Consider the following 13,169-nt stretch of genomic DNA (forward strand, 5'->3'; position numbering starts at 1 on the left):
TAGCTAGACTAACAGAACAATTATTTGCATTTTACAAAATAAACAAGTAGCAGCAACAAAGGTATTTCTGGACAAATGAGAGGGAGATGTTGCTAGAAACATCGGGAAATATTGTCGACAACATGAGAAAACCAAGGTAACGGAATCCTGAAGCTCGCTGAAAGCTCCACTGTCGACAGGAAATGTCGTCAGAGGCGGACGATCCTGACTCATAATGTTCATGTCGAGGTCGATGGTGGTTCGGGGTCCGTCCCTGAACCTGCCGCAGCTCCTCAGAGGGCGGCAGGTTCGGGGTCCGTCCCTGAACCTGCCGCAGCTCCTCAGAGGGCGGCAGGTGTCGGAGGAGCGGAGGTATGGATTTGAATGTGATCGCCCCGTTAAAAGGTGTGTCTGCTCCTCTCTCTGCTCCTCTCTCTGCTCCTCTCTCTGCTCTCTCTGCTCCTCTCTCTGCTCCTCTCTCTGCTCCTCTCTCTCTGCTCCTCTCTCTGCTCTCTCTGCTCCTCTGTCCACTCCTCTCTCTGCTCCTCTGTCCACTCCTCTTTCTGCTCCTCTGTCTACTCCTCTCCCTGCTGCTCTCTCTGCTCCTCTGTACACTCCTCTCTCTGCTCCTCTCTCAGCTCCTCTCTCTGCTCCTCTGTCCACTCCTCTCAGCTCCTCTGTCCACTCCTCTCCCTGCTGCTCTCTCTGCTCCTCTGTACACTCCTCTCTCTGCTCCTCTCTCAGCTCCTCTCTCTGCTCCTCTGTCCACTCCTCTCAGCTCCTCTGTCCACTCCTCTGTCCACTCCTCTCTCTGCTCCTCTCTCTGCTCCTCTGTCCACTCCTCTCCCTGCTGCTCTCTCTGCTCCTCTGTACACTCCTCTCTCTGCTCCTCTCTCAGCTCCTCTCTCTGCTACTCTGTCCACTCCTCTCTCAGCTCCTCTGTCCACTCCTCTCCCTGCTGCTCTCTCTGCTCCTCTGTACACTCCTCTCTCTGCTCCTCTCTCTGCTCCTCTGTCCACTCCTCTCTCAGCTCCTCTGTCCACTCCTCTCTCTGCTCCTCTCTCTGCTCCTCTGTGAGACGACACCCGCAGCTCCTCAGAGCGCTGCAGGTGTCGGAGAAGCACGTTTGAAGCGCAGAGGTACGAATTTGAACGTGACCGCCCCGTTAGAAGGTGTGTCTGCTCCTCTCTCTGCTCTGTCCACTCCTCTGTCCACTCCTCTCTCTGCTCCTCTCTCTGCTCCTCTCTCTGCTCTGTCCACTCCTCTCTCTGCTCCTCTCTCTGCTCCTCTCTCAGCTCCTCTCTCTGCTCTGTCCACTCCTCTGTCCACTCCTCTCTCTGCTCCTCTCTCTGCTCCTCTCTCTGCTCTGTCCACTCCTCTGCCCACTCCTCTCTCTGCTCCTCTCTCTGCTCCTCTCTCAGCTCCTCTCTCTGCTCTGTCCACTCCTCTGCCCACTCCTCTCTCTGCTCCTCTCTCAGCTCCTCTCTCTGCTCTGTCCACTCCTCTGTCCACTCCTCTCTCTGCTCCTCTCTCAGCTCCTCTCTCTGCTCTGTCCACTCCTCTCTCTGCTCTTCTCTCCGCTCCTTTCTCAGCTCCTCTGTCCACTCCTCTCTCTGCTCCTCTCTCTGCTCCCTTCTCTACTCCTCTCCCTGCTCCTCTCTCTGCTCCCTTCTCTGCTCCTCTCCCTGCTCCTCCCTCTGCTCCTCTGTGAGACGAGGCCCTCTGCTCCGCGGTCACCGGGTACAGCAGGGGAATGGCCAGGCCTTGCTCCGGCTTCGTGAAGGCGTTGATCAGGCTCCTGATGTGTCGGAAGTATCTCTTCTCCACGCCGGGAGAGCTCTGGGAACGCACGGGAGAAATGTCAGTCGCAGACAAGTTACGTGACAACTCAAGGCTTCCAAAAGACTTGTGTAGATTTGTGTTCTTATAAAAAAAAAAAAGGGGGACTGGAATAAACGAGCGCCATCTGTTTTAATCCAGCTTGATTGTTTAACACGTGTTTTAGTCTTAATAAAGCATGAACAAAGGCTTAATTCAAAGTAGTTTGTTAAGAAGGATTCAGGAAACGTCTCTTGTGCCGTGGTCTGGGGAGGCACAGAAGAGCTGTCACTCACTCATCCAGACAGGCTACATGACAGCTCAAGGTTCTGAAAAGGCAAAAAGACTTTTCCCTGTGAAAGGGGGGAATTTTTACACCAATAACTAGTTCGAAAACAAATCTCCAAACTGAAAATCCAACGTGTTTTTGAATTGCTTTTGATTGTAAATATTTGTTACACCGTTATATTTGAATACTCCAACATATTATGAAGTAGTAGTAAAAAAAAAAAAAAAAGATTGTGTGTGTATTAGTGAAGATGGTACATTTTATTTTTATGTATCTGTTTCTCTCTGTGTCTCTCTCTCTGTCTCTCTGTCTCTCTGTCTCTCTCTCCCTCTGTCTCTCTCTCTCTGTCTGTCTCTCTCTCTGTCTGTCTCTCTCTGTCTCTCTCTGTGTCTCTCTCTGTGTCTGTCTCTCTCTCTCTGTCTCTCTCTCTGTCTATCTCTCTCTCTGTTTCTCTCTGTCTGTCTCTCTGTGTCTCTCTCTGTCTCTCTCTCTGTCAAATCAAATCAATGTATTTTTGTAAGACCCAAAATCACAACAACAGTCGCCTCTGAGGGCCAATCTCTCTCTGTCTATCTCTCTCTCTGTGTCTCTCTCTGTCTCTCTCTGTCTCTCTCTCTCTGTCTCTCTCTCTGTCTCTCTCTCTGTCTCTCTCTGTCTTTCTCTCTGTCACTCTCTAGTGAAGATGGTACATTTTATTTCTATGTATGAAATATTAGTTTAGGTACAACTTAATAATAACTGCACCTTAATGATCTTTAATAAAAAATGAACAAAGACTTAGAATAATAAATAATGAATAAGGAGTAAGCTGAATCGCTCTTATTAAACCGTTTGTTCATCGAATAAAGTGTTTTTCATGCTTTATTAAGGCTAATTTAGCTGTAGTTGTTATGAAGTTTTAAATATTCTATGAACCACGAGCCAGGTCAAAGCGGCTGCAAGTTTAAAGTCCTTTTGTCTGGTACATCTCCCACGTTATTGCTGTGTCTAAAATGCCACACAGTTTTGCCTTAAAGCTCTCAATCTCCATGGATACCAGCAAGCGGAACATCACACAGAGCACCTTTTCCTACATGTCTTGTTTGGGTCACTTGCATATTCCACCGTCGTACAAGTAAACTTCTGCCGCCGCCGCCGCCTGATGCGAGTCGATAACAAACACACGTCTTGACTTATCCACCAAATATGACGTGCCGTTATTGTGTCCGCGTATCGTCGCAAAGAAAAGGTTAGAAGCTTATCTGCCGGGAGTGGTCTGGCAAAGAGAGAAAAGGAGGAGAGAAAGAGACAAAACACACACACACACACACAAAAGACTTGGATGAAACGTGTCTCCGTCTCCATCTCCACATCAAAGTCCCCGGGGAAATGAATGGAGGAGGCAGGAGAGGAGCCGAAACGAGCCGGCTCACCTCATAAAAAGATCCGAGACACGCGAGAATGAAGAAGAACACATGCCATGAATAGTGCATTGAGCAAAGCGTGGAATGGTGTCAATTATATTTTTATACGGCATCTGGTCGAGGGGGCCAGACGGCGGCGAGGCGACGTGATGCGCGGCGGAAGCGCGCTTTTTATTTATACAGAATGGTTTTAGATGGGAAACGTCCTCGAGGGTTTTGGGGGGATCTAAATTAGGAACGCTGTGGAAAATGCAGCCAAAATCTCTCTCTCTTTCTTTCTCTGTTTGTTTATCTCTCTCTGTCTCTCTCTGTCTCTCTCTTTCTCTGTCTCTCTCTGTCTCTCTCTTTCTCTGTCTCTCTCTGTCTCTCTCTCTGTCTCTCTCTCTGTCTCTCTGTCTCTCTCTCTGTCTCTTTCTCTTTCTCTGTCTGTCTGTCTGTCTCTCTGTCTCTGTCTCTGTCTCTCTCTGTCTGTCTGTCTCTCTCTGTCTCTCTCTCTGTCTGTCTCTCTCTCTGTCTCTCTCTCTGTCTGTCTGTCTCTGTCTCTCTCTGTCTCTCTCTCTGTCTGTCTGTCTCTCTGTCCGTCTCTTTCTCTCTGTCTCTCTCTGTCTCTCTCTATCTCTCCCTCTCTGTCTCTCTCTCTGTCTGTCTCTCTCTGTCTCTCTGTCTCTCTCTCTGTCTTTCTCTGTCTCTCTGGGATTTTGGAAAATAATTGAAAGTCCGCGCACGAAAGCTCGTGTTTTCAGATTTACGTGCGGCGTGTGAAATTGAATAGCCAAGGCTTCGGAAGTGACAGATGAAAAATAAATGACGTTTTTAAGTCCAATGCATCTTCTCCAAGGCCATCCCTCCTCATTATAGCAGACAAGTGGGAAAAATATGTAACTGCACTTTTGCCGTCTAAAAAGTCCAACGAAAGTCAACGGGGGGAAAAAAAGAAGCATTTCGAGCTTCACTGCCAAGTTAAAGAGCGTGCCACGTCGAGGACTTCCAGCACACAGTCTTTTCCACTAATGGATCCGGCCTTCGAGTGAGTCCCATGTTTGATTTGAATTAAATTGCTTTTTAGAGTCACGTTGTACAGTGCATATGGCATGTTAATTATGCATGTTTTTTTCTTGCTGGTTGGACATGGGCAGCAGTAAAAATATATGACGACCTCTGTTTTTTTATGTTTTTTATTCATGTTTAAACTGCTTGGAGAATTTGGTAAATTGTCGCTGCATTTTTCATATTTTTTCCTTAACTTTCTTTTGCAAACTGCCTCTTTACTGACAAGACGATTTGGGATACTTGGGCAACCTGTAAGTGACCCTTGACCCCCCTGTTCAGCCACACGAGGTCAGGATTATTCTGTTGCGCTTCTTTCAGGTCGACGGGACGAACTACTGCAAGAAGTACTACGACTACTAAGACAGTGGTGGAACGAGTAAAGGGACTGCTGCCAAATGTGTACTCAAGTATAACAGTACTCACTACACTTTATAATAATGATACATGAGTTAATACATTCAATCAGTAATGTCACCGTGACGCTTAAATAATTAGTTAATGGTGAATATTTGATGCGTTATGGTTGTTGTCAGGATGAACCTATACATTAAGTCATATTCCAGTATTTTACAGTGTTATATTATACATCATAATGGGTAAATTTTTAGTGAATTAGTTATTAACTCATGATGGAGTAATGAGTTACTGTTGACTGTGGAACTCATGCTGATCATAATTACCGTAGATCACAAGGATGTTCATTCATGAGCTAATTGTATGACTCTCTATGTTAACTAAAGGTGTTTATGACTTATAATTAATCCAATTGAATGCATTAACTCGCACACGTATTATAAAGTGTCAGCACTCAAAGTGTGAAGTAGCATTAGTCTTTTCCACAAAACAATCTGAATAAAACTGCTGAACAATAATCCACATATTCAGAATAACAAGGACGAATGAGATTAACGTCTGTTCTTTGTAACGGGTAATTTATATGTGACTAATTACAATTCCGCGGCTGGAATTGTACCCAGAGACAAGTCAAAATCTCAAATACTGCTGAAATGACAGTGACGTGGTGAGTATTTGTAACGCATACTTTCTCCACACACAGTCCATCCTCAACTTCTGCTGAATCAAACGTTTTCTCTTTTTTTTTTCATGCACAAAACAAATGTATAAACGTGTCTGTCAGTCAAACTAAACGTGCTTTGAGCGTGTTTCAGAACCATTTCGTCAGCCTTTCCTTAACAGTGTTACAACCTCCGCTCGAGCACATTTTCATTACAGTGACTCAAGTTGTTTATGAATAATGCAAAGTGTTATCGAGCCTGCTTTAGTCAAATGCCCGTTTGAAACCTCTTCCGTCTATCTGTCCCCTCCGAGCCGTCAGTTGAGATGAGTGGCGGCGGAATGCGGGGACAACATGTGGCTGGTTGTCAAGGGAGACGTATAGCTTTTGAGCGTCTCCGTGTGCTCAGATCTCGGGCTGGTTGCCAAAGCCCGGGCTACGTCTCCCAAAAGAAACACTGTCAAATGTGATTCTCTGGTTGTGTCAGAGGAGAAGCCGCTGCAGGTGGGTTTTTTGTTGTTGCGTGCCGCATGTTGTAGCTGCACACGTTTCCTGTCGAGGCCACGGGTTGGAGCGAAACGGTGAGATTTTTGCGGGTTTTTTAAGGGCGGGCGAGGAGGGGCCTGTTGTGAGTGTGAACTTTCTCGCGATTGGTCCAGGTTGGTTGGTGAAAGCAAAACTTGAGGAAATAAAAGTGAAATGGTGGGCGATGTTGACAAAAATCTGACAGAAATGTGTTAAAAATGTGTGTTTAAGCGTTTAATTATCAGATAAATGTGAAATGTTTGTAAAATGTATCACAAAAGTTCAGAAATATCACCTTAAAGCCTTTAAAAATGTTAATATTTAGCTTTTTGTAGCACTTTTTTCACTATAAACAATACACTAGATATTCAAATTTTTCATCAAAACAACGTGCACAATGTTATCTAAATTCTGATATGTAGCTAACCTGTAAAGTGACAGGTTTTTACGTTTTTATAATTATTGCTTTGTTTGCTGGTCTCGTACATGTGGTAAATATTCATTATTGAGAGTTGAAAACAAAATGACATCCAAAATATTGTGACAATTTGCAAACAAAGATGGAGGATCACATTTTTCTCACAGTTTAAACATACATTTGAAGAAACTAAGCTGCTGCCATGTATTTTTATTTGTCAAATTAGGAATTATTTTAAATTAGACAAGTTTTGACTGATATGGACCAACATTTATGCAATTAACTTGTCCCATGTCCAAAGTGAAAACATAAATGTCACTAAAACTGTCAAAATAAGAGAAAATATGCAACATTTAATTAAAATCTTAAAGGCAGAGATGAGTTTTATGCCACACTGAGGAATATTACAGGCAATGGAACAACATTTTCATTGAAACAAGCAGGAGGAGGCGCCCTCAGAACAAGTACGAGTCAAGTTTGTGGAGAAGCAAGCTCGCTCACAGTAAGGACAAATGTTTTTTACACATTTTTAGTTCAAGGCTGTATATTTTCTTGGCTTGCAGGTGACATACTGTGACATACTGTGCCTTTAAACAACTAATAAAGTTAACTGAATTCAGAACAATATAACTGGGCTAATTGTACTTTTAAAATTCAAGTTGAGCTAATAATAATATTGCTTTGATTTTACAGGTTAGTTGAAAATGAGCATGCACAGAGAATAGAGTTGCGGTAGAAGAGAAGAGTGCTGAAGCAGAGGCGAGGCAAAGTGACAAATACACGATGTAACTGTGAGCGTGTGGTTTCTCAACATTTACAAAGTTTCTATGCTGCAAACAAGGCGACCGGTGCCAAGTGTTATGTTCAGTGTTACACAGTTTGTTGTTTTGTTGCCCGAGGAAACCTAGCGCCTTTGCTCTTAATATTAGAGTCCGAAACAAAGGCCCATTTTCTTTCGTACAACAGCAACCTTTTCGACAACTTTCTCAGTAAATGGTGCACTTCCAAGAGCAGTTGTAGCTTTGGTCAATAAATATAGACATCAGGAACATTTTTGTCTTATTGGCAACGTCTGTATTGATGCATCAGCAAAAAAAACAATGTCAAAAAGTAAATATGGAGCAACAGAATTAGCTGCTGGGTCAGAACAAATACATATACGTCGCACTATAGTGTCAGAATACATACACTGAAGGCAAAGTTTGGTATTTAGCATCTTAAAATGCTTAAAACCTTTTTATTTAGTCAAGCCTTTTAAATTACTTTTGTTTCACGGACTGATTTTACTGTATATTGTTGTATATGTATTGCTCACTGTAAGTTTTTTGTGTTTTTATTGTTTTATTCTGTGTTTTGTGAAGCACTTTGTGACTTCTGTCTGTAAAAGGTGCTATACAACTTTAATGTACTCACTTACTTTACTTACTTAAAATCTCCATTGATTTGACATTGGGCAAACTGAAAAGTCCTTATTCTTTATATTTGAAGTAGTAATACTCTTATTGATAGTAATAGCTGCACCAGACACTCCTTTTGTGCTGTTTTAAAGGCACAACTCATTTCTGTTTCTTTTCTGAACTACAATTTTAGGCCAAACAAATACAAAACGGATGAAATGAATCATTGCAACTCCCCCCCAAAAAACACATCTAGGTTAAACTCTTAACGTCACTCCTGGCTCCAGCTTAAGTCCAGCGCGTACGGTGACCCCCCATCAAAACAAAAGCGTAAACAAAGTTGCACGTTCCGAAAGTGCTGTGAGGTTTGAGGAAGTGAAAAGTGTGTGATGGGTGAATAGATATAAAGCGTCTCACTTCTGCTGCCCACGAGCCCTGGCTGTCTCTGTGAAGTCTGTAAGTGTAGACGAATCCTCCGCATCTGCAAAAGAAACACACGGACATGAGAAACACACGCACACAAAAGGGACGCACACAAAAGGGACGCACTCAAAAGGGACACGATGCAACACAGTGAACCAAGGACACAGCGTCGTCAGAAGACACCGCTGAACCATGTGAGGAGATGGTTCTGAAACGAGGTGTGAATGAATGCAGTGAACACAATGAACACAATGAAACGAGGACACTGGTTGCACTTGTCGAACTATTTGTGCGTTATATGAGCGGCGCTTCGCTAACTTTTTTGGCATCAAACATACAGTATTTTCCACACTATAAGGCGCACTGGATTATAAGGTGCACTGTCAATGAATGGTCTCTTTTCGATCATTTTGCATGTACCGCCTTTTTTATTTCTTCATAGTTTTGGCCGGGGTGCGACTTATACTTATATCTATACTTATATACTTATACTGGAGCGACTTATATGTGATATTTGTTATTTTCACACTTGCAACCACATTTCATACTCCAGTGCAACTTATATGTGTTTTTATCTTCTGTATTGTGCATTTTTTTGGCTGGTGCGACTTATACTCCGGTGCGACTTATAGTCCAGAAAATACGGTATACGGCGCATTAAGCGAAAACAAAACGCGTACCACAGAAAATCGCTTCGAGGTCAGTAAGCGCAAACAGAATTAATCCATATATAAATCGCACTGGATTATAAGGCGCGCTGTCGTTTTTTGAGAAAATTAAAGGCTTTTAAGTGCGCCTTATAGTGCGGAAAATACGGTAACCATAAGCAGACGAACCAATGCATTATTTAAATTTTCTGCCTGCTTCACTCCACGCAGATGCTTTAATGTTCCACGGTAGGCGTTCAAGGTCAAGTCACAGGTCAAATTTGTAGAGAGACGGTAAGGATGCAAGTATTTACATTTTACATTTTTTGGCACTTAAAACGGCATTGATTGAATAAATGCAAGATAGATATGTTTAATGCCATACTGCGGGACATTCCTGGCAAAGTACCATCTCCGTGGAGCGAGCAGACAGTTCAGAATGGTCTGTGGACTTCACCTGGAACTACTTAACTCACTGTAAAAAGGATCAGGAATTCTCAAGAAAACATCACGTACGGTGTAAGAAATTATGACATATTCTTGTGTATTTTGCTGAGCTGATGTTATTATTGAGCTAAGTTAGTGTATGATTGATGAAGGAAATTGTAAAGGTAAAGTGTGTTTATTTTACTACTTCAGATGGAAAGTAGCCGTGGCCAGTTGATGCAGAACGTCTTTTCTTTTGTGAGATTAACGATCGGCTCTTGACAATTTGCTTTCTTCTCTCTCGTCCCTATTTCACGCTGTCCTGTCCCGTCCAATAAAGGCATAAAAATCCTTTAAAACATTTGAAAAGAATTTGTACATGATCCACGGCAAAAGAATAAACCACACTAAACAGACAACCCGACCGAAAAGCTACACAATGCACCTTTAAACCGTTGTGACGTATGTATATCTCCACTATTGTACGTATTGTTACTCTCTCCAAAACTAATCAATAGAACTTAACAAGGATTAACAAAATAACAACCAAACCTTTCGGGCCGGGACCCCCAAACATAACCATACAACCAACTCGAGACCCCCACAGTAAAATGAAAAAGACGCCTGTGATAATTTCAAGCTGTAAATGTATTTGTATATTTTAGTACTTTATTATGTATATCTAAAACATACTGTTTTTAATTCAAATAAATACCTCAGCTCATGCTCCGCGGGCGCCTGGGGAGTGTGACAGTGTGTGACAGTGTTAGATATCAAGACATTTTTAGAAGGTTTATGGACAAAAACAAGTGTCTTTTACCAACAATTACCAGAAAAGCAATGTTCATAAATGCTCTTTGCGGATTGAATTTTTTTCTTCTACTGATATTAAATAACTCTACATTTCAAGGGGACATTGTCATGAACTACTGATGTGTTCATGCATAAATTCACTATGAGTAATACCATGATTTCATGTGGTTTCATGAATGACTTAAACATGAATTAAACCAGTAACTACAGTACAATAATGAACAAACATGGAAATCCTGTTAGTTCATCATGATCTTTAAACACGTGAACCTATGAATACGTTTAAAAAAATCACCAGTTCTGAAAACAGTTTTGAACAAAAATGATTCATTCATAATGATGCTAAAAGTCATGCATCACGAGTCATCATAATTCTGCAAAAGACACAGAATCAAGTCTGAACTCGGTATTAAACTTACAGCAGTGATGAGGGTTACATCATTAGTTCAGTATTATTGAGCCCCTCAGCTAAAGTGGGGGCTTTTTTAGGCTTTAAACGATTCCAACGTGTTTTTTAAGTCTTTTGGAGAGGATAATTACAAACAGAACTCAATTACTCAACAGACAAATAGACTCTTTATAGACTTAAAGGTGACTCCAGTTTATTTGACAGTCGACCCACTTGTCTCTATTGATCGTTATCTCTTTGCCTAAAAAGTATGGCATCAAAAGGCTCCGTGTGCTGAGAGAAGAGGTCAAAAGTAAAAGTACTGTTTTTACTGAAGTACATTTTACAGAGGATACTTTTTACTTTTACTCCACTGCATCACCAGCATCTGTGCATTTTACTTCAACTACATTTTTGAAAAGGACTGAAACGTAAAGAGCATTTCTGTTTGCTTTAGTTTGAAGGGTTATTATTAGTGGCACATCCATGGATCTGAGCAGAGGTTTTGAGTTCAAATTTTGAGCTTTGAGCAAACAAAATATACATAAAAAGTCTTATTTATTTATCAAGAGCACCACATTTTCATCTTTAATAGTTCATCTTTAATAATCAAAACCTGCATTAAATACCATTACTTTTTACTCTGCAAGTACACATATTGTATGAGTTACTTTTACATTTACTTGAGTGTTTTCTTTGTTTGTTTGTTTGTTTGTTTGTTTGCTTGCTCCTGGATCTATACTTTCACAAAACTGAGTACTTCCTCCACCACCACCACTTTTTAGCATGTTTCCGACAGCAAAACGACAAGATATATCCAAATAAGAGCATAAAACTGAAGAGTGCAAAGTTCCCCAGTGTCAGTTTGGCTTTAAGAAAGTCACCGACAGTCACAGAAATGAGTGCGCTGCATTGTAAAGTTTTTAATGATAAAGAAACACAAATACACGCGCCCTTGTAGAAGCTCGAATCAGTTTGGTCAATTAGCTGCTCCTGCCAAACACAGCGCACACGTTGAGACATCAGGACACTGCGTTTACACTCACCCAACACACTTAAAACAGGCTCAAAATAACCGTAAATCTACAGGCTGCAAGTCACTTTAAACCCGCAGAACCTTTGATCGGCGAGGGCCCCCGATACTCACAGCACACAGAGGCAGTAGGAGCCGGGCACCGAGTCACTGGTCCGCACCAGGTAGCAGCCGTTCCGCCCGTCCTGGGCCAGCCTCCGCTCGCCCTCCTCCATTCCGATGGGCCCGTGAAAAATATCCAGGCTCTCCATTTTCCCCTTAGGTCCCGAATCCTCCGGACGTCGGCCTCTTCCTCCTCCGTCTGCAGCAGCTTGTGAAAGTGAGAGATAGTTTGACAGATCCGAGAGCGCGCTTCCCTCAGAAGGCTCGGGCTTGTCTGACCTATCGCCCCGACGCTTCCTGCTTTCTCACCCTTATGCACAGACCTATATGGGCTTCACACACAAACATGGGCTGTACCATTTGATTTGTGTTTGAGTTTTTTTTGACAGGAAGTAGCTTCAAAAGAGCGAGCGGAATCTTTCCACAACAATAAAAAGTTGAGAAGAACGCGTTTGCAGAACATTTCTATCTGCGTATTCACTCACGTTTATGCTTTAGTTACGCGCACAGCCCTGTAGTCACGGCGATTACCAACAGGGCTATTTGTGCTTCATTATGAGAAAATGTAGGCCTCCACTGCCGGTTTTACAAAAGCACTGGTATAAACAAAAAATGATTTGAACTTTGTGCCCAGCACAGGGTTGAAGTCACCTGAGCTGGAACAATATAATGAGAACATGAAAAGGTGGAAGATAAAGTCGTCTGCACTGATCATGTTCAGGCATAAACTTTACACAATAGAAAATGTTTAGAAAATAAATGCATTGAAAATGTCAAATGATTAGGATTTGGATTTCAAATAAAACAGTGGGTTCTTAAAAAGAGGAAATGACTTTCTAAAATAAATGAGGAACGGAACATGTTGAACATTGATTATGTTTATTTTTAAACTTTACAAAATGTAAAAATAGATTGGTGGTGGTTATTTAGTGTCAATTGTAGATAAATGAGTCAAACAAAATATAACATATTTAATGTAAATAATGTCCATAAAGTTACAGAAATGGAAGCCCTGGAGACGGGTGGTTCCTCTGAGGTCCAGACTTGAATGTCTGAGTCATAATGAAGAGATCGCTTCATTATAACATTTTATAATTACTGTTCCAACAACTTTCTTCATGATTTTTCAGGAGAAGGATGTTGATGTCGCTAATCTATCTCATGATATGAATCATTTCACATGAATCACTGTATTTAAATCAATCAATAACAGAACATTTCACGTGGCAATGCACTTTTAAAAACTCAAATCTGGATTACATGTAATGCTTGATTTGAGAGTAGTTTATGATCCCATAAAAAGGAATCCTTAAAGAAGCTGTATTATGCTTCTTCCAGGTTGGACTATTAAATTATAACACACAATCATGTTTTCATTGTAAACCTCAAGACACGACACAAAACAGCATAATAACAGAAGCAGGTTCATTGACTTCCTGTTCA

At 41.9% G+C, this 13,169-nt stretch overlaps 1 protein-coding gene across 1 annotated transcript; it reads right to left on the reverse strand.

Annotated features, from left to right (window-relative positions):
- Nucleotides 1–91: 91 nt before the first annotated feature.
- On the reverse strand, nucleotides 92–11,966 carry LOC140354681 (uncharacterized). The gene is made up of 3 exons (XM_072439863.1): nucleotides 11,739–11,966; nucleotides 8,312–8,375; nucleotides 92–1,818 (listed from the first exon to the last, which is right to left on the reverse strand). The coding sequence occupies exons 1-3, from the start codon at nucleotides 11,873–11,875 to the stop codon at nucleotides 1,075–1,077; spliced, it is 945 nt and encodes a 314-aa protein (XP_072295964.1). The 5' UTR covers nucleotides 11,876–11,966; the 3' UTR covers nucleotides 92–1,074.
- Nucleotides 11,967–13,169: the final 1,203 nt, after the last annotated feature.

The sequence above is a fragment of the Eucyclogobius newberryi genome, unplaced genomic scaffold (genome assembly GCF_026437365.1).
Source record: "Eucyclogobius newberryi isolate DKJ021-1_F unplaced genomic scaffold, fEucNew1.0.hap1 SCAF_11, whole genome shotgun sequence".
NCBI lineage: Eukaryota > Metazoa > Chordata > Actinopteri > Gobiiformes > Gobiidae > Eucyclogobius > Eucyclogobius newberryi.